The sequence below is a fragment of the Clinocottus analis genome, unplaced genomic scaffold (genome assembly GCF_023055335.1).
Source record: "Clinocottus analis isolate CAN_PGR_092001 unplaced genomic scaffold, fCliAna1.0.p SCAF_10, whole genome shotgun sequence".
In the NCBI taxonomy this organism is placed as follows: Eukaryota; Metazoa; Chordata; class Actinopteri; order Perciformes; family Cottidae; genus Clinocottus; species Clinocottus analis.
Genome location: NW_027175821.1, coordinates 21087520 through 21111120, shown reverse-complemented (window position 1 = coordinate 21111120; position 23601 = coordinate 21087520). Strand labels below are relative to the sequence as shown.

At 42.9% G+C, this 23601-nt stretch overlaps 1 protein-coding gene across 1 annotated transcript in view; it reads left to right on the top strand.

The window, feature by feature from the left end:
• Positions 1 to 20202, top strand: part of LOC137797759 (F-BAR and double SH3 domains protein 1-like) — a 21851-nt gene extending 1649 nt beyond the window's left edge. Inside the window, exons 2-21 of the mRNA XM_068595390.1 lie at positions 725 to 822; positions 949 to 994; positions 2448 to 2521; positions 3409 to 3553; positions 3671 to 3807; positions 6231 to 6294; positions 8958 to 9086; positions 11022 to 11144; positions 11836 to 11931; positions 12199 to 12315; positions 12516 to 12620; positions 14286 to 14441; positions 15481 to 15606; positions 15883 to 15966; positions 17267 to 17411; positions 18814 to 18914; positions 19331 to 19441; positions 19639 to 19789; positions 19928 to 19983; positions 20152 to 20202. Of these exons, the coding sequence (XP_068451491.1) occupies positions 725 to 822; positions 949 to 994; positions 2448 to 2521; positions 3409 to 3553; positions 3671 to 3807; positions 6231 to 6294; positions 8958 to 9086; positions 11022 to 11144; positions 11836 to 11931; positions 12199 to 12315; positions 12516 to 12620; positions 14286 to 14441; positions 15481 to 15606; positions 15883 to 15966; positions 17267 to 17411; positions 18814 to 18914; positions 19331 to 19441; positions 19639 to 19789; positions 19928 to 19983; positions 20152 to 20202 (2115 nt within the window). The remainder of the gene's footprint in view (positions 1 to 724; positions 823 to 948; positions 995 to 2447; positions 2522 to 3408; positions 3554 to 3670; positions 3808 to 6230; positions 6295 to 8957; positions 9087 to 11021; positions 11145 to 11835; positions 11932 to 12198; positions 12316 to 12515; positions 12621 to 14285; positions 14442 to 15480; positions 15607 to 15882; positions 15967 to 17266; positions 17412 to 18813; positions 18915 to 19330; positions 19442 to 19638; positions 19790 to 19927; positions 19984 to 20151) is intronic.
• Positions 20203 to 23601: the final 3399 nt, after the last annotated feature.

Genomic DNA, 23601 nt, shown 5'->3' with positions numbered 1-23601 from the left:
CAATGCGCTCATCAGGCTCATCACCATTGTGTTACCGCCTTTGGGTTTAGTGACTGAACAGACAACTATTTAATAAATATTTAAAATAGAGACTTTAAACTGTGTACAATCTTTATTTATCTCATTAACTACACGCTTAGCTCAACTTAACGACAGCGTCAAGAACGTAGTGCAGTAACACTGCTGCAGGCGAGGACACCATCGCTCAGTTTGAATATGTTCCTGCCGTAGACACGCAAAGCACTCACAATCAATGTGTTCTGTTAAGTGTAGCTTGTACTTTCATGCAGGTGCAATGATGTTAAATTACATTCTTTTCATTCATAATATGACATGATATCACTATTTTGTTGCCCTAAGTTTCATTCAGTTCACAAAATATTGATCAATAATTCCATATCTCCATAATAGACACAGCGTGGAAGAGTTTCTTCTATTTATGAAATGATTTGATCATATATTTTACTAACAGTATAATGCAAAGTCAGTATCTGCATCAACATATACTTAAAGCACAACAAATAAAATACTTATTGCAAAAGACTTATTTTGACAATATACTCCAAGAAAAACAAATTTCTATGGAAACAACCTGGTTTTATATTTTGTCTATAACAATATGGAGAATATGATTCAAGAAAATAAATGACATTTTTGTGTTTACGTGCATGTGTGTGCGTGCGTACGTGTGTGTGTGTGTGTGTGTGTGTGTGTGTGTGTGCAGGTGAAGGAGAGCCAGCAGGTGAAGCTGCTGTTCTCAGAGCAGCTCATCAAGTTGCAGATGAAACAACATCAGGAGACTGAACTGCTGGAGGAGATCAGGTACAATGATGAATAAATAAGTAAATAATATTCAGACGGTGGATATCTGCATGAATCCTTTGTGCGACAGAGACACATGCTAACAGATCAATAGGACAAAGTGATGTCTTCATGCTGTTCCCTCAGGACCTTCAGTAAGCAGCGAGCAGCGATAGAGCGAGAGTACGGCCAGGTGAGTACAAATTCACTATTCTAGTCTACTATTAGTCCCATAACTGGAACTTGCGATTATTTTTTTACTGGAAATGCTCATGATTTATTGATTTGAGGTCCTATATCAGAGCCTGAGTGCTGTGTTGTTGTTCCCCTCTGACTCAACACAGATGTCGTGTTGATTGGGATTATTCTGTATTTTGTGTTGTCCGACCACACTTCCTCCCTTGAGTTGTGGCTCAGTGAAAGAGCGTCTAAAGATTGGCGGTACGATTCCCGGCTCCTACAGTGTCAATGTGGACGAGACACTCATCCCTGAACAGCTCCTGAAGGCTGCCTGCGGTGTGTGAATGGGTTTGAATGTTAGTTAGTCCTGATGGCAGGGGGCATCATGCCGTGTGAATGGATAAATGATGACATGTAGTGTAAAAGCTACTTTGAGCGGCATCTGTGCTTCAGTGGTGAGCAGGGTCTTCTTTTAATCAGAGGATCGGCAGTTCGATCCACTAGCCGTGCCGATGTGTCCTTGGTCAAGACACGTAAGTAGCTGTGCCTACGGTGTGTGAATGTACCCCGGCAGAAGTCCACCACCAGCTCTTTGGTTTTACCGGTTGATGTGGAGGCGGCTCCGCTGGCACCGTCCTATCAAGTCCTGGTTCAGTTCCCTGTCATCATCGGGGGAAATGAGGCCGACGATTGCAGAGTCATCAGAGAACCTTTGCAGGTGGCAGTTAGCAAAAGTGCTGACCCATTCATATTGACACCAGTTCAAGCCCTCACAGCCTCTCACACTTACCCATTTACCAGGTGACATTAGTAAGTCCTGGAGGGTACCGAGGGACCCGCGGCCCGGTGGTTGGGGACCGCTACTTCTGGGTGAAAACGTTTTGGTTTGAGGTTGGAGGAAAGGTTTAGGTTTAGATTAAATTAAGGTAAGTGTTGGGATTAGGCTGGTAGTGGTAAGTATAAGTCTCCAGGAAATGCATGTAAGTAAATGTGCCCACTAACAAATGCAAATGCAACTATATTATAAATACTTTAGCTTTGCAGCAAATCAAAATAAGATCTGCTGGTCAGTTGTTGAATGCCTGATGCCTAAAATAACCACTTTAAGGTTTAGATTTTTGGCCTTGTGATGATGTGCAGCTACAACAATCTGGAACATAAAACAATGTAATCATGAGAAAAGCAAGTCAAACAAGTAACTAAATATGCAAAAAAAATAATATGTACACAGCTTCATGCAAAGAGAGACAAAGGTCAGAATGAAGAAGCACGAGAACCAAACATACTTCATCACGAGAGCGTGCTATTTGTTGAATATAAATACAATATAATGCAAGGCATTGTGGGAACTTCCTATAACATTATCATGAGCTTATTGAACACAATTCATGAAAAAGCCCACTCGTGGCAGAGCTGTCGTTACATGTTGCAGTCTTTCTTGAGGTTGTGATCTGGTGCATTTTCAGGCTCTTCAGAGATTAGCGGTCCAGTCCCAGAAAAGAGACTGGCAAAGAGGAAATACAGATGCCATCACATCTGGGTAAATATATACACACACACACATACTGGACACTGTCTTCTTATCAAATACTTGTCATTTCATTTTTTTGAGGATGACTTTATTTACCAAAACCAACACTAGACTTGTTGCTTTGATGTCACTTTCAGTGAGTATGGAACGTTGTTTTTGTGTACATATAGCATGTAACTTCTGTTTGAGTCAATGCTTTCTTATATTTGGACACCTTGAAGGACATTCTCGAAGCCCTGCAATAGTCGAGGAGAAAACAGTCGAGAAGGTTAGGTTTTATATGCTAGCACAAAACAAAAAACAATATGAGGCTACAGAAACGTGCACACGTACATAGATCACTTCAAAGTAAAAGCAGTGTCATTGTATTGCATTTATGGCGTGTATCTTATTTATTTGTCATGTTTGATTGACCTCACGTGGGCGGGGCTTGGAGAGCCGTAAGACGGCAGGTCTGAACTCGTCTGGAGAGATTTAACGTGCAGCTCCGGTGTGCAGTGATAAGCCTCTCCCACTGCAAAACAAACAACATGCAGTTAACGCATGATCAAATTATTAATACTGTTGAAGGATTACTGCGTTAACACATTTTTAACGCGTTAGCTTGCCCAGCCCTACTAAATACTTATCTCTGTTGCAGGTCAAACTTATAACAGGATGATCAGAGCCATATGTCCTTTACGCTGGTCAGTGTGCATTCTGGCTATTTAGATTAAAATACACAAGGGGTACAGGCATTTCTCTTCATGGCACATATTAGTATTGGTATTGATCAGTTTTATACATTTTACAGGCAGGTGCTTAGATGTACACTGACTGTTACTGACTGAGCTTTTAGAAACATGTTTGAAGTGCCCTTAACCAGCGATTGTCAGTCCATTTCTGTGTGTTTTCAGGAGTGTGTTTGGTGTGTGGCGGTCAGTGGTAGATGGTACAGCTCAGTCTGCGGCATCACGACTAGCTGCTGCAGAGGAATACCGCCAGCTGATTGGACAAGCCTCCAGAAGTCATCGCAATGCAAAGGACATCCGAGCTAAGAAAGTGAGAGAGCTGCAGACAGTAAACCAGTATACGAACACTGACTGCGACATTACACTGAGACCGACATACCAATGGTCACTGATGGCTGAATGGATGTTTGCTGTGTGTACGTGGAAGAGCCTGGAGCAGCTCCAAAGAGTCCAGGGAGAAGTGGTGGATGCTTTGCAAGAGCTGCACAGGATCAAGAAGAGCTACCACCAACTCAGTCACAATGCCAATGTTGCCAGAGAGAAAGCTGCTGATGCACAGACCAGGTAAACAAACATGATGGTCTAACAGATGATCGAACCCGTGAAAGAGATCAGTGGCTTCAATGAAAGTGGCAATAGACCCATTTCCAAGTATTATCATTATTATTGTTGTTGCCTCTGTCGCTGTTCCTCACGGCTTATTTGCAACATGCACAGAATGCAACCAACACAACCTCCTTGAAACAAGGACAATTCAAGTTTTTTTTTATTTTTTATTATTATTATAATTTGTTTTATTATTGCAGGGCAGAACTTGGTGCTTCATGTCCAACATACACTGCCTGGACAAAAAAAAAAGTCGGCACCAAAAAAAAGGTCACACACACTAATATTTGGTTGGAGTGCCTTTTGCTTTGGTTACGGCAGCGTTCTCTGTGGCATTGTTTTAATAAGCTTCTGCAATGTCACAAGATTCATTTCCATCCAGTGTTGCATTAATTCCTCAGATCTTGTGTTGATGATGGTAGAGTCTGACCGCTGCAAAGCTTCTCCAGCACGTCAGAGACTCTCAATGGGGTTCAGGTCTGGACTCCGTGTGTGAACATGATGTCTCATGCTCCCTGAACCACTCTTTCACAATCTGAGCCCCATACATCCTGCATTGTCATCTTGCAGTATGCTATGCCATCAGGGAAGAAAACATTGATGGAATAACCTGGTCGTTGCTGAACCTGGTCGTTGCTGAACCGAGACCTGAGCAACTGCAGCAACCCCAGATCATCGCACTGCCCCCACAGGCTGGTACAGTAGGCAGTAGTAGTTAAATCCAGGTGGACACTTTTCTTTTGGCCAGGCAGTGTATTAAGATGACAGCAGACTGGTCTATACAACACACAACAATACAAATAACCACGCTGAATGAAAACTTCATGGCCCATAAACAAAACAAAAGGAAAAAAATTGCCAAAATGATATGACCCTTGACTCAATTGTATCCTGAAACACAAAAGAACATGCAGTATCCTGCAGCATCGGCAACTGACACCTCATCAATTTGTTATGTACAGGACAGGAGGTTCAGTGGATGCCCGTCTTTCAATCAGGAGATCGGAGGTTTAAACCCCGGCGCTGCCTGTCATTGCTGTTGGACTTTTGGAATTTGGCTTAATTTAAGATTTTCTGTCTAGTTGAAAGTCATATTTTAGTCTTTCACAGCCAAAAATTTTGGGCTTATTTTAAGAAATATTGTCAAGCAACAAAAGCTTACCCCATTGGCATTTTTGCTTGATGTAGGATGATTTGATTGAATACAAGATTGTTTTGCGTCTTTCTAGAAGGGCTGTTTTGGCAGTGTACGACACAGGGAATTTATTGACCATTCACCGTATCTGAATTTGCGCATCACTAGTCAACCTGAACTTTATGCAAATGAGTCCTTCCTTGGCAAGGCAGCAGGCTCACAAAGCTCCGTCAAACTAGGCAGTGTGGTAAAAAATAAGTAAATTACTGCATTACTTTTTTCTTGCTTTAAATGTTTTCAGAACCATATTTTTAGTTTACTGTTCAGCTGTAAAATGAGAACATTTGTGATCTGGCTGCCATATTTAAATGAGTTAAGCCAGAACTAAGCCTCTCTTTCTGTGTGTTGATTGGGTTTGGTTCTCCACCGTAAGCTTAAAGCCAATGGATGTGGAGTGACATCAACAAAAGACAAATGAGAAGATGACATCTGGCAACTTTAGGCAATGTTGGTGCTCGTGCTGGTTACTTTCATTGGAAAAGATTGTGTCATGGTTGTGCGGGGCTGGACCCAAGAGCAAAGAACAACGAGCAGTAGTAGTTCAGGGTTTCGGGAGTTACTGTCAGACCGGCCCACTCAATATACTCAATGCATTGCAGGTATCCAACAGTCGGTGGCCAACTTGGAAAAATACCCATACACTAAACATTATTGTGGATGATTACAAAGAAATTACATCATATGTTTTGTTTTTTTTATCATTTGGATCCATCAATTTGCCTGGATGGACACATGGAATAAGATGATCCTGCGATTGTAACACATGGTTTGAATGCGCTTGACTCTGGGCTGGTATCAGATGGTTACAGCATAACTACAGAGACTTCAGGAACAAATGTCAACAGAGGAAGACCACACAATAAAGAAACTGGAGTTATATTGTAGAACAGAACATACGATGGGGTGTGAACATCAGTAGTGTTGCAGTAGAGTCTCGCGCTCAGAAACACCTTCGTCTCCGAGCGAGTGACATAGGTGTTGAGTTGGCTGAGGGATTGATATCTAAAACAAAGTTAGACTGACGGAAGAGATTAGATGAGTAAAAAGAGTATACTCTTTATACTTTCAACGACACTGATGGAACAAAGCTTTTACATAATGTGTGACAATACTATGTATTGTGTTATTGTATTTTATTTCATTTACGTCTTATATGTCATCAATATGTTTTAACTATGTCTTCCAGAGCCAGAAAGAGTGAACATGGGATTTTCCACTTTAAAACAGGACTTCAAAAGATGACCACGAAGGTATGAATCTGAAATAAGCTATGTTGTAATTTGAGTGTACATAACAGAAATGAGCTACAGAACAACACACCATGAGACCAGGTGCTGTTTGTTTCAGTCATAACAGTCAACTCAACATATTGCAGACATATTCCAGTCTAGTCAACTTTATTTACACAGTAAATATACAGTAGAGCCCAAAATCACACGTTTCTTCTCGAGCTTTTACATCTTGTTAAGAAACATGAGTCTTGATAACGTGACTTGGACGTGTGTGGGACACGCACGTCCTGTCCACAGACAATTTGTTTGATATTTTGCTATTTATAGTTTGAAAATACCAGCGCGGCGGAAAGCTCCGGTTCTTGTGTGTCCAACCAGCCTGACCACGTCAAGCTGCGACCCCCACAGCAGCCACAGCTCACGCATTTGTCTAGACAACAACAAGCAAATAAACAACATGCAAATGCAGGCAACTCACCGATGAAGCCTCATTTATGATCCATATATCCATAACAGTCCAACAAAAACGGTCTTCTTACGTTGTAAAAATGTCCAATCAAAAGAAAAAATCTAGTCCAAAACACCTGATTTTACTATAAATATCCACGGACTGGTGTTGCATCGCTCATATCAACTAGAGATATGAAACAATGTCGCCGTGTTTCTGGATGTAACTCACGTCTCCTTTGGAACACAGAAATAAACATGTACTCAAAATGGAGGCTGAAGCCGAACTGCAGGAGCTATTTCCTCATATTATAAGTTTATTTTATTCACAAGTAATATTGTTTAGTTATAGTTCTTTGTTTATTTAGGTAAGTTTAGTTGGTGTATTAGGATAGTTTTTTCTTTGATACTTTACTGAGTCTTTGTTTGTTAGTTGGGTAGCGCTGTGTGTATGTGAAGGAGTAGACAGGTACAGGACCGTGATGCACCTGGGTAGGCCGATGATATTTACCAGCAGCAAAGACAGCAGCCGCAGCAGCGATAGCGATAGCAACAACGACAGATCAGGACGGCATCGGGGGTAATTTTGTTCTTTTCTTAGTTTGTTTGTTTAAGTTACACTAAAACATCAGTAAAACCGGAACTCCCGCATGGACCCTGCATGAGCTGCGTGAATGACACACCTACGGTGCATCAGTGGCTTTTTGATTCATATTTATTTTTATTTACGGGACAAATGGCCACTACACCCAACCTTTCCAATGAACCCTCACTTGAGCCAATAGGAGCTTCACGTCCTGACAGACAAGCTACTTTAGCCAATGAGAGTCAGCGATGAAGAACAGGGTCTATTCCTCCATATATGGGACAGGCCTGTCATGCGCTACAGCTCTGATGACAGGCGGCTCGTATAGCCAATAGACTTGTGGAAACTTTGCATATAAATGAGTGGGGGCGGGGTCTGCAGAACAGACTCAGACAGTCTTGAGACAGAATGAAGCTGCGAGCCACAGTATCTCATTGAATAAGTATGAAAATGCATTTATACTTCATTTTCTCTGTGTCAGCAAGACATAGGGTAATTATAAATTCTATATATATATATATATATATATATATATATATATATATATATATATATATATATATATATATATAGTGATCGAGACTATTAAGGGGGAAAAGCTGAAGACCATGAATTTGCTCCAAATAGTTCAAGTACAGCTTGCAATTTACTTTGGGTTTTCTTTCTGCAAATGTTATTTGAACATGAACAGTAAAGATAAGGAACTTGATTTTAACAATGTTTTATTTTCAATTAGTTTTTCCTGAATACACTCAACATCATCATGAGCACACTATTTGATTTGAATATTATACCAGGCCGTTTACAGCATCTCTTCAAAAGATGAAGTGTGCACCTTCGACACACTTCATGGTCAAGCTAAATAAAACTTGAGGATAGAAAAACATGAAAACAATCTGAGCAAACATGTTCAGCCTTTAACATGTTCGCAAACAGAGTTGTGTTTAATTAATGTGAGTTCAATATTCCCTGATTTACTTAACTTCCTTTTAGTTTCTAGTGTGGTTTCCTATGCAGCCGAGGGAATAGCTCTTTATCGGCTAAATGCTCCACTATGTTCCTCTGCTAGTTTCTGTATGTCTCCTGTTGAGAGCTGAGCAGGTCCCTCAGACTCAACTACTCGCAGTAACCCTGCAGCTGTAATGCAGCGGTCACAAGACGAGGGCCTGAAGCTGTGTGATAGGTATACTCATGAACTGGTGCTTGCAAGCTAGCAATTTGTTTGAGAAAAAGTCAAACTGTCAGCACAACATTGTTGTTTTGTTGAGCAGTTTTTACTCCAACAGAGAAGATCAAAGTGAATGAACCAAGACAACCAAAAAGCTCTGTGTTGTCTCCGAGATCAGCTGGGACAGGATTAATGTTGCCTCTGCTGTGTCCAGCCATTAAGACAAAACAATCAACTCAAAAAGGCTGCATTTGGTATCAGGGACGGATGAGTTTAAATTATGCGGCAGCTTATTACTTGGGTATCCATATCCATATTTATATGGATACAAATATATTGTTTCATTGCCAAATAGTCTTAACACAAGTTGTCATAAATGCATTACATAAATCTGAATGGTTTACACTGGTCTATATTCGATATATTTATTCCAATTTTCATGTTAAAGTTTGTGATGTTGGTTGCATGTTGTGTGTGCAGCTCAGCTCGCGGCTGAGAGAGTGCGACAACCGCTTGACTGAAGTACGTAACGAGTATCTGCTGGCGTTATCAGCAGTCAACGGCCAGTACCAGCACTACTACACCAACGACTTACCAGACATTATGAAGGTAAAACACACGCGCACGCACGCACGCACACATGTTTGCACACACACACGCACATGCACGCACACACACGTGTGTGCACACGGACGCACGCATGCACAAACACATGCACACACACACACACACACACACATGCACGCACATATGCACACTCACACATGCAAACACACAGACACACTCACACCCTCACGTATGCACACACACGGACGCCCCCATGCATACACACACACACACAGACAGACACATGCACGTGCACGCACGTATGCACACACAGACATATGCACACACACACAGACACACAAAAGGAAGTTCATACAGAGTTATGTGTCATTTCCTGCATGTTTTCTCTGCAGTGCACAAAACACAGCCGACTCTTCCATTATTTACTTCATATACATTTCCAGCCTCGTCCCCTAGAGCAGTGGGTCTCTCAGAGCACCTAGACCCCTAGAGCAGTGGGTCTCTCAGAGCACCTAGACCCCTAGAGCAGTGGGTCTCTCAGAGCACCTAGACCCCTAGAGCAGTGGGTCTCTCAGAGCACCTAGACCCCTAGAGCAGTGGGTCTCTCAGAGCACCTAGACCCCTAGAGCAGTGGGTCTCTCAGAGCACCTAGACCCCTAGAGCAGTGGGTCTCTCAGAGCACCTAGACCCCTAGAGCAGTGGGTCTCTCAGAGCACCTAGACCCCTAGAGCAGTGGGTCTCTTAGAGCACCTAGACCCCCAGAGCAGTGGGTCTCAGCTGGTCTGGCTCTGGGACCCATCATCACCCTTAATGACAAGCCGCAACCCAAATCAAGGAACATTCTCAACATCTCCAATGTATTTAATGAAAAGATGGAGCAGTTTGAACCTGAGATAGTATGGAGACAGCAGTGTTGCATGCTGGGTGTGTGATTGTGTGTGTGTGTGTGTGTGTGTGTGTGTGTGTGTGTGTGTGTGTGTGTGTGTGTGTGTGTAGGGGTGTTGAAGGTGCTTAACAAAATAATAAGATAAGTAACATAACTTAAACTAACTCTGCGGCTCAGGTGCATAATAGTCACATGGGAATAAAAAACAATATCAATATACTCCTTTAAAGGATTTACATGTTGGTGCCATGCTGTTGAATCACTCTCAAAAACATCTTCGTCTGTGAGCGAGTGACCAACGTCGCCTTGGTATCGGGCCGCACAGAAAGAATGAAAAAAAAACTGAAAAAAAAAAATCAAGGCCAGTTTTATTTTGAAAAAAAGGCCGAATACATCCGTCTGTGCATTTGAGCCTCTTACTCTTGACACATATGAAGAGGCTACGGGACGTTCACCCAAAAATGAAACTTTATTGTACGTTTCAAGTCTGCCGGAGAGCCGATGTTCTGGATGAAAATCAAGGCAGAATGTCTTAAAATCACCAAAAAGCTCTGAAAACCTGCAAAAAAAAAATCGATGGAGGACTTAAAATCACTTAAGTATAAATAAATATATGCATGAACAAATGCAGGAATAAATAAATAAAAGCTTAAATAAATGTATAAATAAATATCCTGGTTCCCCTGGAGACAGCAGTGTGTGTCCTGGTTCCCCTGGAGACAGCAGTGTGTGTCCTGGTTCCCCTGGAGACAGCAGTGTGTGTCCTGGTTCCCCTGGAGACAGCAGTGTGTGTCCTGGTTCCCTTGAAGACAGCAGTGTGTGTCCTGGTTCCCCTGGAGACAGCAGTGTGTGTCCTGGTTCCCCTGGAGACAGCCGTGTGTGTCCTGGTTCCCCTGGAGACAGCAGTGTGTGTCCTGGTTCCCCTGGAGACAGCAGTGTGTGTCCTGGTTCCCCTGGAGACAGCAGTGTGTGTCCTGGTTCCCTTGGAGACAGCAGTGTGTGTCCTGGTTCCCCTGGAGACAGCAGTGTGTGTGAAATTATAAACACTTCTGACATTTCAATTCACTCTTGTTCTGTATTTCTCTCATCAGCAAATGGACGGTGATGTTTACGATGATCTCAGAAGTTATTTGACCCTGCTGTGTGGGACAGAGATGGACACCTGCCTGGCTGTTCACAAACTATACAGCACGATATGGGAGAGTGTTGCTAAGGTACATGTGGATGTGTGTATTGTGTTGCTGGTGTCCTTAAGCAATGTCAACAGCCTTGTGGTATCCACCAGTTTCAATAACTAAAGCGCTGACAATCATATTCGCAGGTTATGGATTGAGGGGTTACAGCAAGGTTATGACATCGGGAAAGAGCAGGAATGCACAAAGGCAAAGGTCATAACTACGGGACAAAAAAACTGTAAATGTCAAGGAAATGAGAGATACAAAAAAAAGCTGGGATATAGTAGCATAGAAGTAACCGTTTCCAAGAGAGGCTTACTGGTTTCTCGGCTCAAGGAACAAAAGTTGACATAAGAAAATCTAACACATACACAAAATGTCTCCACTAATGTAGCAACTTAGTGATATCTGAGGTGGATCCCCTCATAAGTGGTGTGAGTTGGTGGAAAGCATTTTAACACCCAGGTCTTCAGTTTGTGATGTTCCAAAGGTGGCATAGAAGAAAACACTGTCTTCTTGTCCAGCCACACCCCAGTGATACAGCGAAACTATGTCTGCTATGTGCTGTTGTGTTTGCTTGAGACGCACACACAGACCTGTCCTATATCGTCAGAACAAACATTTACAAACCTCTCAAACTACTTCTGGATATCTTCTTCTTGAAAAGGATAGGGGAGAAAGAATTGTTTTGTTTTTCCTGGTCGACATTGATTGCTTGCTGTATTCTCAGGTGACCAGAGAGAGAAACGTTCTGCAGTTTCTTCAAGAATCTATCTTCTTCAGCAAAATCCCTGAATTCACCTTCCATGCAGCCCCACATGACAAGGTGTGCTTTCATGTTTGTGTGTCATTTACATATTGGAAGGCATTTACAAGAATGTTTATAACCAAGCCTAAACAATAACTAGGCATGTGTTGTGGGTGGAAACAATAACATGTACAGAATAACTTTATGATATAACACCGTCCAGTGCCACAGTCCCATACCTGTGCCATTAAAAATGTAACAAAGGCACTGGAGTTGCACTGGATGTGTACAAGATGACACACACAAGCTTAGGAATGAATAATATCTTTGTCTCTCTTTGTGCAGGTGTCTGCTCTGCAGGAGGTTTGTGCTGCAGAAGCAGAGGGCTGGCTGGTCAAAGAGGCCAAGAAATGGGCTACAAAAGCTGCTAAAGACTACAAGATCATCACCCATGGAGAGAGGGTGAGACGTTGACTTTAAAGTTGGGAAACCCGGACACACCGCAGCTAATGACTGCTTGAAGCAGTGGCCCTCAGAATCTTTTCTACTCCCTCTAAAAGTTTTTGTATTATTATTCCTAAATTCATGTATTATAGGCAGACCATAAAAAACACTGTGTTTTTATGGCCAGATAATTGTTTATCTCTGTATTTCTCTGTCAGGCTCTCCAGATGTTAGAGAGTCGGTTGAAGCTCTTGTCAGGGGAGACGGGCTTTAGTGTGGAGCAGAAGAAAGCAGAGGTGCAGGACAGTGTCAGGAAGGCCAAGGTATAGAGAAGTCCTTCCTACTCATCACCATGTCCTGCTACCATTCAGCTCTCAGTATCTCCCTCTTCCTTTCCTGTATAGAAGAAAGCACTGATACACCGATAAAGAATATAAAACCAAATAAGAATAAAACAATACAGTAACATTCTATCTGCGGAGGTCCGTGTAGTAGGCCGGAGTGGTCAGATGTATCCATGAGAAAGAAATCTGTAGGAAAACGATATCATCAGAAGATGATTGTTTAAGGAATGTTTCATAAACCTTTTTTGATAACGATAATTGGCAACTCTGTGTAGAACAGTGTTGTGACCAAAAACATTTCCCCATTCACACACACTCAACACTGGACTACTAACTAATACTTCATCACATGTCGCCTCCTCTTGTGGAAAGAAAGAGATTCCAGTGCTATAAGTGGAGCGGAGCTCCATAAATGGACGCGTCTGACTTCCCATGTGGAGAGTCTCTGGAAATAATCTTCCAAAAGACCGAAAACAGCCCCGCGGTGACAAAGCCTGCACACTTTGTGGTTGTCACTAAAATAAATGAACACCATGTTTCCTTTAAGTCAGAATTTATTACACCGCCTGTAATACCAAGAGGAAATGCTGGTTTTAAATGTTCACCATTAATAGGCTGTGCATGAGCAACTCTTCTTGGCAATTTGCCAAAAGCTGATCTTTCTGAGATCTTCGTTAGGCCATATCAAGTATATATATCAAGTCTCCAAGCCTTTTAAAAAAGATGAGAACGTAGAGGAAAGCAGCTCACTGCAGCCACTAATACTGATACAACCTGATGGCTCACGTATCTGCACTCATTCTGTTTCACAACAAAGACTCACACATGGAGTTACTAGTAGTACTGTGAGGTATTACCTACAATAATTACCTCCATATGTGCTGTATTATGCTACAATGGGGCATTTTGTAACTTTTTGGGTTGTTGGTGTGCTGCGCAATTCTTTTATCGTAGAAATGTGCCGCGGCTCAAAAAGGTTGAAAAGCACTGTACTTCATGAGTAGACATCAGTAGATTTGTATTTTCACATCGGCCAACGCAGTTCCCCTAAGTGTACAGCGGTCCCTCGTTTATTCCAAAAATAACCGAAGTAATCAGCTTTATTTTTTACCATTATTCTACATGTTTTAAGGCCGTAAAACCCCTAACCACACACTCTTATACACTTTTCACAGACAGGCACTAACTTTTTCTCACATTTCTCTCTTATTTAAACACTCTCAAAGTTCAAACTTTCGCAGATTTAAAAAAATAAGCCCAAACATTTGAAAGAAATTTCATTTTACTCGTCTATCTATGGTCCTCTGACCGCCTCTTTGTCCGGCCGCTCCGCTGACTTTTTATCTGGACGTATTCTGTCCTGTACAGGAGACGCTGCACGAGGAGACTGATCACAAGGTGTACAGTCCCTCAGCCAATCAGGGCGCAGAACACAATGCATCTTCATTCGCTGTAAAAAAAAAAGAAGCAAAACAGCGAGTCCACAAAAGGTGAACCGCGTTGTAGAGAGGGACAACTGTACCAGCAAAATAGGAAATTAAAAAGTTCATGAGGTGAAGCGCCAATTTCAAAAAGTAATAACAAAGGCCAGCTGCTGCCTGTGTGTGTGATTGTCTGACTGGTTTGGTTTTCTTCCTGTCTCAGCTCAGCAGGGTGAAGGCAGAGGCCCGTCTGGCTTTGTTGTCTAACAGCATCACAGGAATTGAGCTGTGGCTTCACAACGCCATGAACCAGGCAGAGGAGGAGCTGGAGAGAGAGAGACACCTCAGTGAACAGAGGAAGTCGACTGAAGACGTTTCAGTATGCAAACACACAGACTCATGAATTTTCCCCAAAAGCTAAAAACTTTAAGACCTAAGACCTTTTTTAATTAAATCTTACTCAAACTTAGTGATATCAATATGGCATTTGTTGGGGATTGTTTTCCAGAATGAAGTAGCAGGACGTTTTATGTGGGATTGAGTCAACAGAAACAATGTGTGTGTCCAAAACTGAGGGAAATTAAATATAAGGCTTTGATACACACACAATCCTTGTGAATAGGATACAATCATTGTTGGTGTTGGCTCTTAATGAGACTTGATGATAGGAAAAATAAATGTCCTTTAAAAGTCAAATTTGTCAAGAACTGATACAGCCGTTCACGGAGAGATGAACACATTCTCTTTTATTATCAATGTTTTTGTCACACTGCGGTGACGGTTGTCTTGTCTGGGGTTTTTGTCTTGTCATTTCCTGTTTTATTTTGAAAGCCTAACTCCCTTTCGTTTCAGGTCACTTGCCCTTCCTCTTCCTCATGTGTCACTCGTCTGTCTCCCTCATTCCTGATTGTTTCCACCTGGTCCCCATCACCCTCATGTGCCTATCGTCTGCAGCTGCGGTCCAATAGTCAAATAATCTCCTCCTGACGTCTAACCCTCAGCACTCGTCCTTGACCTCTGTGGAAACGTCACGGGGTCAAGGAAAGATCAGAAGGAGACTTCAGGAGGAGTTAGGAAAAGACAACCGAGTGTTCAGAGGATCAGGCTCCACTTTCACTAACGACGTCGTTCTGACGCGACGGCAGGCGATGTTAGTGACGTCAGTCTGTCTGCAGCGTGAAACTACAACGTTGTAGTCAATCTGCACCACAATGAAGCATCTGAAACACTTCATCTGTGTTCTGACAGTGTCGTCATGCAGACGATTAAACAACCCGCTTCATATATTACTTTATTCACATAAACAACCCGGTTCATATATTACTTTATTCACATAAACAACCCGGTTCATATATTACTTTATTCATATAAACAACCCGGTTCGTACATTACTTAACATTTTCATTGTGTCTTTTTAGGAGGATGAGTTTGAGCTGACTGACTTTGAGGACTACGATGAGAATGGAGAGATCTTTGCAGATCCAGTGCCAGCATCTGCAGTTTGTATTTACCCTGTAGCCTGCAGAGTAGTCTACAGCTATCAGGTAGAGATCAATTAAATATTCACGTGTGCAGTTTAGAGGTGGTTTGACTCTGAAAAAGAAACAAACATTTTCTAATTTTAAGGTCAGCACTTCCCATTCAGAATTCACTCCATGCTTTTTAAATGAACAAAAGTAATCAAATCACAACTTTGCACCTCTCTTTTTCTTTTCTTGAACTGCAGTTGTATTCAGTGGACAGTTTTTCTGTAAATATGATATTGCAGTTGGGAAAGGTTGAAAGAATTCCTGATGACGAAAGAATGTTACTTCTTGTAGGCCAGCCAGTCAGATGAGCTGTCAATCATGGAGGGGGAGGAGCTTCAAGTAATTGAGGATGGAGACATGGAGGACTGGCTGAAGGTAGTTTTGTAGTTTGGTTTGTTACATTGTAACCGCATATGGTATATGTACAGAGAAGGATTCCCTGCTGTCAGATACTTCTATAGGTACAGCAGTGGCGGGCCGTGGGTTTCAGACCTAGGCCTTCAATGAGTGCCGTATAGTCCACATCACGGGTGGACAGGGGGGAAAAAGTGTCACTGGAGTGACTGTCACAGACCGACACACTCAATACACGGCACGTTCATACATGTGTGGACAGCAAAAACCCACACATCACCAAAGCATGGAGGAAAATCACGAGAAAAAGAAAAAAAGAAGCTCCTGTTGACCGATGTGGACCGAAGCCACTGAGCAACGCTCAATTATGCAGCTTCCGGCCGGCACGCGCCTGCCCTCACTTTCATTGCGCCACAGGGTTTCAGATCCCTCTGACTCACATGTGCGTTAGACTCCTCTGTCCGTGTTTTTAAACGGGTCGGGTGGGTTGCCGACATCGCAGCAGACCACTGGCGCACTTTACGTGGACCCGCGATGTGGTTGAGGCGCACACACGAGGCGGTTGAAGCACGAGGCTGCAGCCGGCGTGCCACCTTCGGCCCAAGCCGACCTCGAGACGGTTGCGGCGCACTACAGTGGAGGAAATACACCTGACGAGGGCCAGCACAGCAAGAGCAGAGCACAACCCGTCAGGTCAACAACAATGCATGTTGTCCAAATCTATCAAGAAAACCGCCACACTGACCCTGCACAGACATGACATAGCAGCACAGCTGCGCCGCGACAACCTCTCCCGTGGTGTACACCTTAGCGTAGGAAGAGGCTGCGGGGAGAAGCACCAGCACCCTCAGGTGCAGCAGCAACAACAGCGTTGTGGCTTGTTTATGATTAAATATGACTGTAAATGTATAAAACAGTAACATAATCAGCATTTCACTCACCAGACGCACATAAACCTCTGTGGGAAAGGGGTCATCAGTAAGTCCTGAGATTCTAGCTTGGAGGTGATCTCCACAAACCAATCACATGTTAATGGTCACGCCGGCCCTGTGACCAATCACACAGCCAGGGTCTCAAGAAACCTTTTTTATGTATTTTAACCTGGCTAATGTAACATAGATTATAAAATAGCTATAACTTTGGGATTCTGCTAAGAGAAGGCTTAGAAGGCCCTGACGGCCTGCCACTGCTATACAGAAACAAATATATATTCTTGCAGATGGTCTCATGTAGGTCTTAGACATCAGTATTCAATTGAGATTAATGGTTAATGTTTTCCAGTGTCTCATCTGTATCTCTATTTGTTTATGTCTCTGTCCAGGTGTGTAACTCGTGTGGTCAAGTGGGGTATGTTCCTGAACGTTATGTGCAGTTCCTGTGTCTACCGGCAGTGGATGCCACTCAGCTAAACAGTTCTTTCAGCTCCACCTCACCCACCGGGTATAAAGAGAGGGCACGGAGCAGAGGTCAGTCAAGTATGTGTTATTTACTGTACTGCTGAATGTATCCAGTACTTCTTGTATTTGAAACACAGTCTCCTGTAAGCATGTAATGCATAGTTGCTCAAATTGGCTGCCCCCGTGCAATCCCCGAACATGAGATGAAATGCAATTATCTGCACCACTTTCAATAGTACTTTCACTTTTAATAGTTTACATTTAATACACTACGAGGCTACTGCACCAAACTGGGCATGCCTACCAAGCGCATGTCATGTGCTCTCTTGTAGGGTAATATGGTAGTATGAGCCCTACAGTGAGGTAATATGGTAGTATGAGCTCTCTAGTGAGGTAATATGGTACTAGTATCTCTTTAGTGGGCTAATTTGGTACTATAAACTTCCTTAAGATATGACGGTGCATCACCAATCAAGGCTTTGTAGGCTAGGAGAAGGATTTTAAATGTGATTCTTGATCTTACAGGAAGCCAGTGGACAGCAGCTAACACAGGAGTAATGTGATCTCTCTTCCTTGTCCTTATTAGTACACGAGCTGCAGCATTCTGTATCAACTGGAGAGACCCAAGAAACTTACCAGAACATCCTGATAATAAGGAGATACGGTAGTCACTTTGTCGTAGTCTTACTAAGGTCTAACAGAAAAAGTACAGAGACACGTCCCCGATCTGATGCAACTGAAAGGTCATTAGTAATTGTCACCAGTGCCGTCTCTGTGCTATGGTGCTTTCTAAATCCTGACTGAAACTCCTCAAATAAACTATTGTTGTGTAGAAAGTCACACAACTGATTTGTGACAACTTTTTCTAGGATTTTAGAGAGGAAGGGAAGGTTAGAAATCTGTGTTGTAGTTAGCAAACCCCTCTGAATCGAGAGTGGGCTTCTTGAGAAGAGCCACTTTGAAAGACTGTGGTACATGAGCTGCTAGTAAAGACACTTTAATAATATCTAGTAGAGAGATAATAATTAAAGGTAAAACTTCTTTAAGCAGCCTTGTCAGAACAGGGTCCAGGAGACAGGTAGAAGATTTAGAAGCAGAAACCGTTGAAGACAATTGGTGGAGGTTAATGGGAAAAAATCCATCCAGACAAACATCAGGGCCCGCAACCGCCTGCAAGTCCACCACACCTGGGGATGGACCGACAATGGCCGAGGCCAGGAGAACATCAATCCTGCCTCTAATAGTCAGAATCTTGTCATTGAAGAAGTTCATGAAGTCATTACTATTGAGGTCTGTAGGAATACACGGCTCCACAGAACTGTGGCTTGCTATAGTGCAGAAACCAAAAGAAACCTAGGGTTGTTGTTATTTGTCTCTATTATTGATGAGTAATAGGCTGCATCTGGCCTTATTATATGTTCTCAGACTATCCCGCCAAACTAACCGATATTTGTCTTACATCCTGTGTCAGGTGTAGCCAGAGCTCTGTACTCGTACCAGGCCCAGAGTGCAGAGGAGCTTTCCTTCCAGGAGGGGGCACTAATTCACCTGATTCGCTGTCAACATGCAGAGGTGAGGATTATCTGTTAATGTAGGGCCTAAAGCCTCAGAAAACGCAGTCTTCCATTGCCTAAACTTAACACCACAAATCGTAAAAGACTTACCAGCCCAATCTGGATTTACTTAGGCTCTACGTGGCTGTACTATGGCTCCACTTGATATGAGCTAAACATGAAATTTAATTGTCACAACAGTAAATAAGTGTTGTGATGTCCTCCAATAGCAATATAGGGGTTGACACTTTGAATTTCAAAGTATTTCAATGAGTGCCCTATAAAAGGTTAAAGCCCTACAAAAGCTAGTATTTGTAGAAGGAAGGGTTGCTTCATAAGGTTATGCTGGAATTGTTCTTGTTTTGAACCGTTCTATTCTAACTTTTAATTGTATGTATCTCACTGAATTGTCTCCATGAATGTTTTGTTTTGCAGGTGGATGATGGGTTTTGGGAGGGAGAGATAAATGGACAGATCGGTCTCTTTCCATCGTTGGTGGTGGAAATCGTTCATGATGAAGGGGAAGAAGAGAATAAGGAGGAGGAGGTGACACTGTATTTTACTGTTTCATGATCCTGTAATTCTGTAAATCATGACTTTTCTAGATGATATTACAGAAATCACATAACGCTAGAAGCTTTATACCACCTCTGACATTTTCTCAACTCAACTAATTTCTGTTGATTTTGTTTTCTGATTGGCTTTGTTGCTCCTATAATATTTATTGTAATTCTTTTCTCCAGCCTCTCCCCCCTACTTCCATGCCTCCCTCGGCTCCCTCCATCCCAATCCCTTCCAACCCTGGCTGTGGTGGAGCTCTTAGTGCTACTCCACCTCACTGGGTGGAGAACAAGCAGCAGATAATTCCACCGAGGGTCACAGACAACTCGGTTGGTGAGTTGTGTCAAACTTTACTTCAGCCATAGATTAGCGTTTGTTGGTTCATCTGCTTCATTTTCATGCCATGTAATGCTATCTAAGCGTGTGAGTTAAGATGGTAAGGCTGTCAGTGTGTGTGTGTTGTCCCATCAGACACTGCAGGCAGCAGCTACCATTCTCTGAACTTCTCCAGCAGTCGACTAAGACCGGTATGTGCTCTTTATAAAAACAATCCTCTGTATTTATGCACATTGTTTTGGGGACTAAATTGATACATGGGAAGTGGGTGATGATGATTATAACTGTATGAATTATCTTTCACCTGACAGGAGAACATGATAATCTGCAAATGTTTTTCTTCACTCTGTACTGTTTAGTGTCGAGCGCCTCCTGCTCCTCCAACACAGAAACCTTCACCTCATCCTTGATGCAAAGACTGGAGTCACTGTCAATATTAATGATGTGTATGGACCCAAGGAGTTTTTATTGTTATTATTTATTTGTTTACTTTTGTATTTCTTAGGTTTTCTCACAGGTCAACTGTAAGGTGATGTGAATGTAGAGCATAAGCCTCAGAGAGGTATACGAAAACATTATAGCATACAAGGAAGTTCAGGTAGTCTGTAGCTTTAGCGTCATCGGCAAATTTTACTTTGACTTTGTGGGCGCTCATCAAATGACCCTTTAAGCAATATGTGCATAGCAGGATGACTTGCAGGCAGCACAGCGCTGATCCTGACAGGTCAGTGTGTGGTTCCAACCAAATCCTTGTGCATCCTTTTAAAAAGAAGTGACTCTGATGACAAACATGTCTGCATAGTGGCATATGATTACTGCTGGGTATGTTCAATGGAAAGAAAACACACAAAATGATCTTGTTGCATCGCATACAGCAGCATTAACTTGGCTCAACCTGTTGGGAAAAAATTCATCTTGAAGCCGGGGCTCTACACTGAAACCCTAAAATAATAGAATGCATTCCTTTATGATGTGAAGGCTGTGGGAATAAACATTGTGTTTGAAGGAGTTTCAATGGGGACATTGAAATTTCTGTTGTCTGTATTTCGCACAAATCGCACCACAACTTCTCCATCGTCAGCGCCACTGTTTCTGCTGCCACACACATCTGTGACCTTGGTGTCATCTTTGATGCAACGTTTTCCTTTGAACGCCATGTCAAACACATCCACCAAAACCATTAACAAAGTACAATACATCCAGACCTCAGCTGCCCGTCTGCTCTCCCAGCAGAGACCACATGACCCCACATGACCCCAGCACCTCAGAGACCACATGACCCCACATGACCCCAGCACCTCAGAGACCACATGACCCCACATGACCCCAGCACCTCAGAGACCACATGACCCCACATGACCTTAGCACCTCAGAGACCACATGACCCCACATGACCCCAGCACCTCAGAGACCACATGACCCCACATGACCCCAGCACCTCGGAGACCACATGACCCCACATGACCCCAGCACCTCAGAGACCACATGACCCCACATGACCCCAGCACCTCAGAGACCACATGACCCCACATGACCCCAGCACCTCAGAGACCACATGACCCCACATGACCCCAGCACCTCAGAGACCACATGACCCCACATGACCCCAGCACCTCAGAGACCACATGACCCCACATGACCCCAGCACCTCGGAGACCACATGACCCCACATGACCCTAGCACCTCAGAGACCACATGACCCCACATGACCCCAGCACCTCAGAGACCACATGACCCCACATGACCCCAGCACCTCGGAGACCACATGACCCCACATGACCCCAGCACCTCAGAGACCACATGACCCCACATGACCCCAGCACCTCAGAGACCACATGACCCCACATGACCCCAGCACCTCAGAGACCACATGGCCCCACATGACCCCAGCACCTCAGAGACCACATGACCCCACATGACCTCAGCACCTCAGAGACCACATGACCCCACATAACCCAGCACCTCAGAGACCACATGACCCCTGTCCTCCAGAACCTCCACTGGCTCCTCATCCAGTAAAGAATCCAGTTCCAGGTCCTCCTCGTCATCTACAAAACCTTCACAACCGTGAACCCCTCCAGACCTCTGTGACCTCCTGAGTCCCACAACCTCAGACCTGCAGACCCCAACCTCCTTATCGTTCATTCGAAAATACAGAAATACGGAAAAAAACATTGTTTCTTCGTTTTCCGTTTCAAACCACGGAAAACTACTTCCGTTTTCCGTTTTTGGTCTGAAACCAAAAACGAGAAAAGAGAGACGATTATTTTCATGTTAAAATAAAAGCCAGTAATAGATTTTATTATTTACGGTCTTCTAATTCTCATTTACAGTCGTATATGATGCAAACACATCGCAGAGGAACGTTAGAAGAACAATAATCATTAAATATGAATAAATACACCTGGTTAAGTTAGGAACAGTAGAGACTACAGGCAGTTTAATATGCATGTATATATGTACACAGCAAGAATCAACTGTTCAATTAATCGCTGCATTGTTTAATGAACACAGTTTGTAATATAGTTTAATCAAAGTAGTTTGTGTGTGTAGAGTTGATCATATTTATTTTTCCATCGTATTGTGCTGTTTCTTGAGTCAACACAGAGAGTCTGTATGAGACCACAGTAAAGGTTTACCTTTCTACCAGCAGGTGGCGCTATTTCATGTATTTACTTGTTATACGTGATCTTCTCTGTACTTGATGAGAAAACTCTCAACTGAAAGTTGACATTCTTTGAATACTACTGTTGTTGAGTCACACAATGTCATTTTAGGATGTTTTCAAGCGAGAAGTTAGTTGTTTAAGCAATATGTGTGTGTTTCCTGTGTTTGGCGTAGGCTACGACCAACAGTGGCCTGTTCTGCAATAAAGCACCCAATAAGCCAGACGACGCCTCGTAACTTCCTGACGCAGGGTCACTACAGTATTTTACAGGCAGACAAAAAAACGACAAAGGATTCAGCTACATACACATTTCCACATGAATATATAATTATCATCACATATGAATAAATTCAAATGTGATCTGTGAACTACAAGTAGACTACATATCGGAACTAACAGGAAGCATTTTATTCCGTAACTTCCTGATGAACGAGCCTATTATTAATGTAAGTAGATCTTTTTGACTGGGTCATTTTAAAAGTAGCTCATGAGCCAAAAAGTGTGGCACCCCTGGTCTAAACATCACAGGGTCAAGGAAAGAGGTAAGGGAAAGTTTGGTGTGAACACACTTCTTCTCGACATGCCTCGAGATGGGCGTCGAGAAATGTATTGCTGTGTTCACACCAAACGGTCACTATTATTATTATTATTACTATTATGAACCCAGACACACCAAACGCGTGAAAATATTTCTCGACGTGCGTCGAGCTTTTTTTCGACGTGCTTTTGGTGTGTTCACATCAACAGCAGCAAGACTAATCGCGGCGCCACAAAGGGGCGTGGCTTATCTCCACCGCTTTTCTAATTGAAATAAACGATCTTTTCCGTTATAGACTATCAATTAAATAACAACTAGAAAACACGCGTCTGCGCAGCTTCGACGCGGCTGTGCATTGACTTTACATGAAATCTCTACGCGCGTCGAAATCTTGACGCGTTCGGTGTGAACGCAGCACTCTGCTCCAAATGATCCTCAGTGATAATCAACAATGTGGGTTTAAGATACAATGTAGCACAAAACACTGCCACTTTCACTATGCCCATGTTCATAAGGACTTTCCACCTCCACTTTTATGAAATCTTACCTCACTAATAAAAGCAAAAGAGGACAAATACTATGTTTAAATCTGTTGAAATTGAA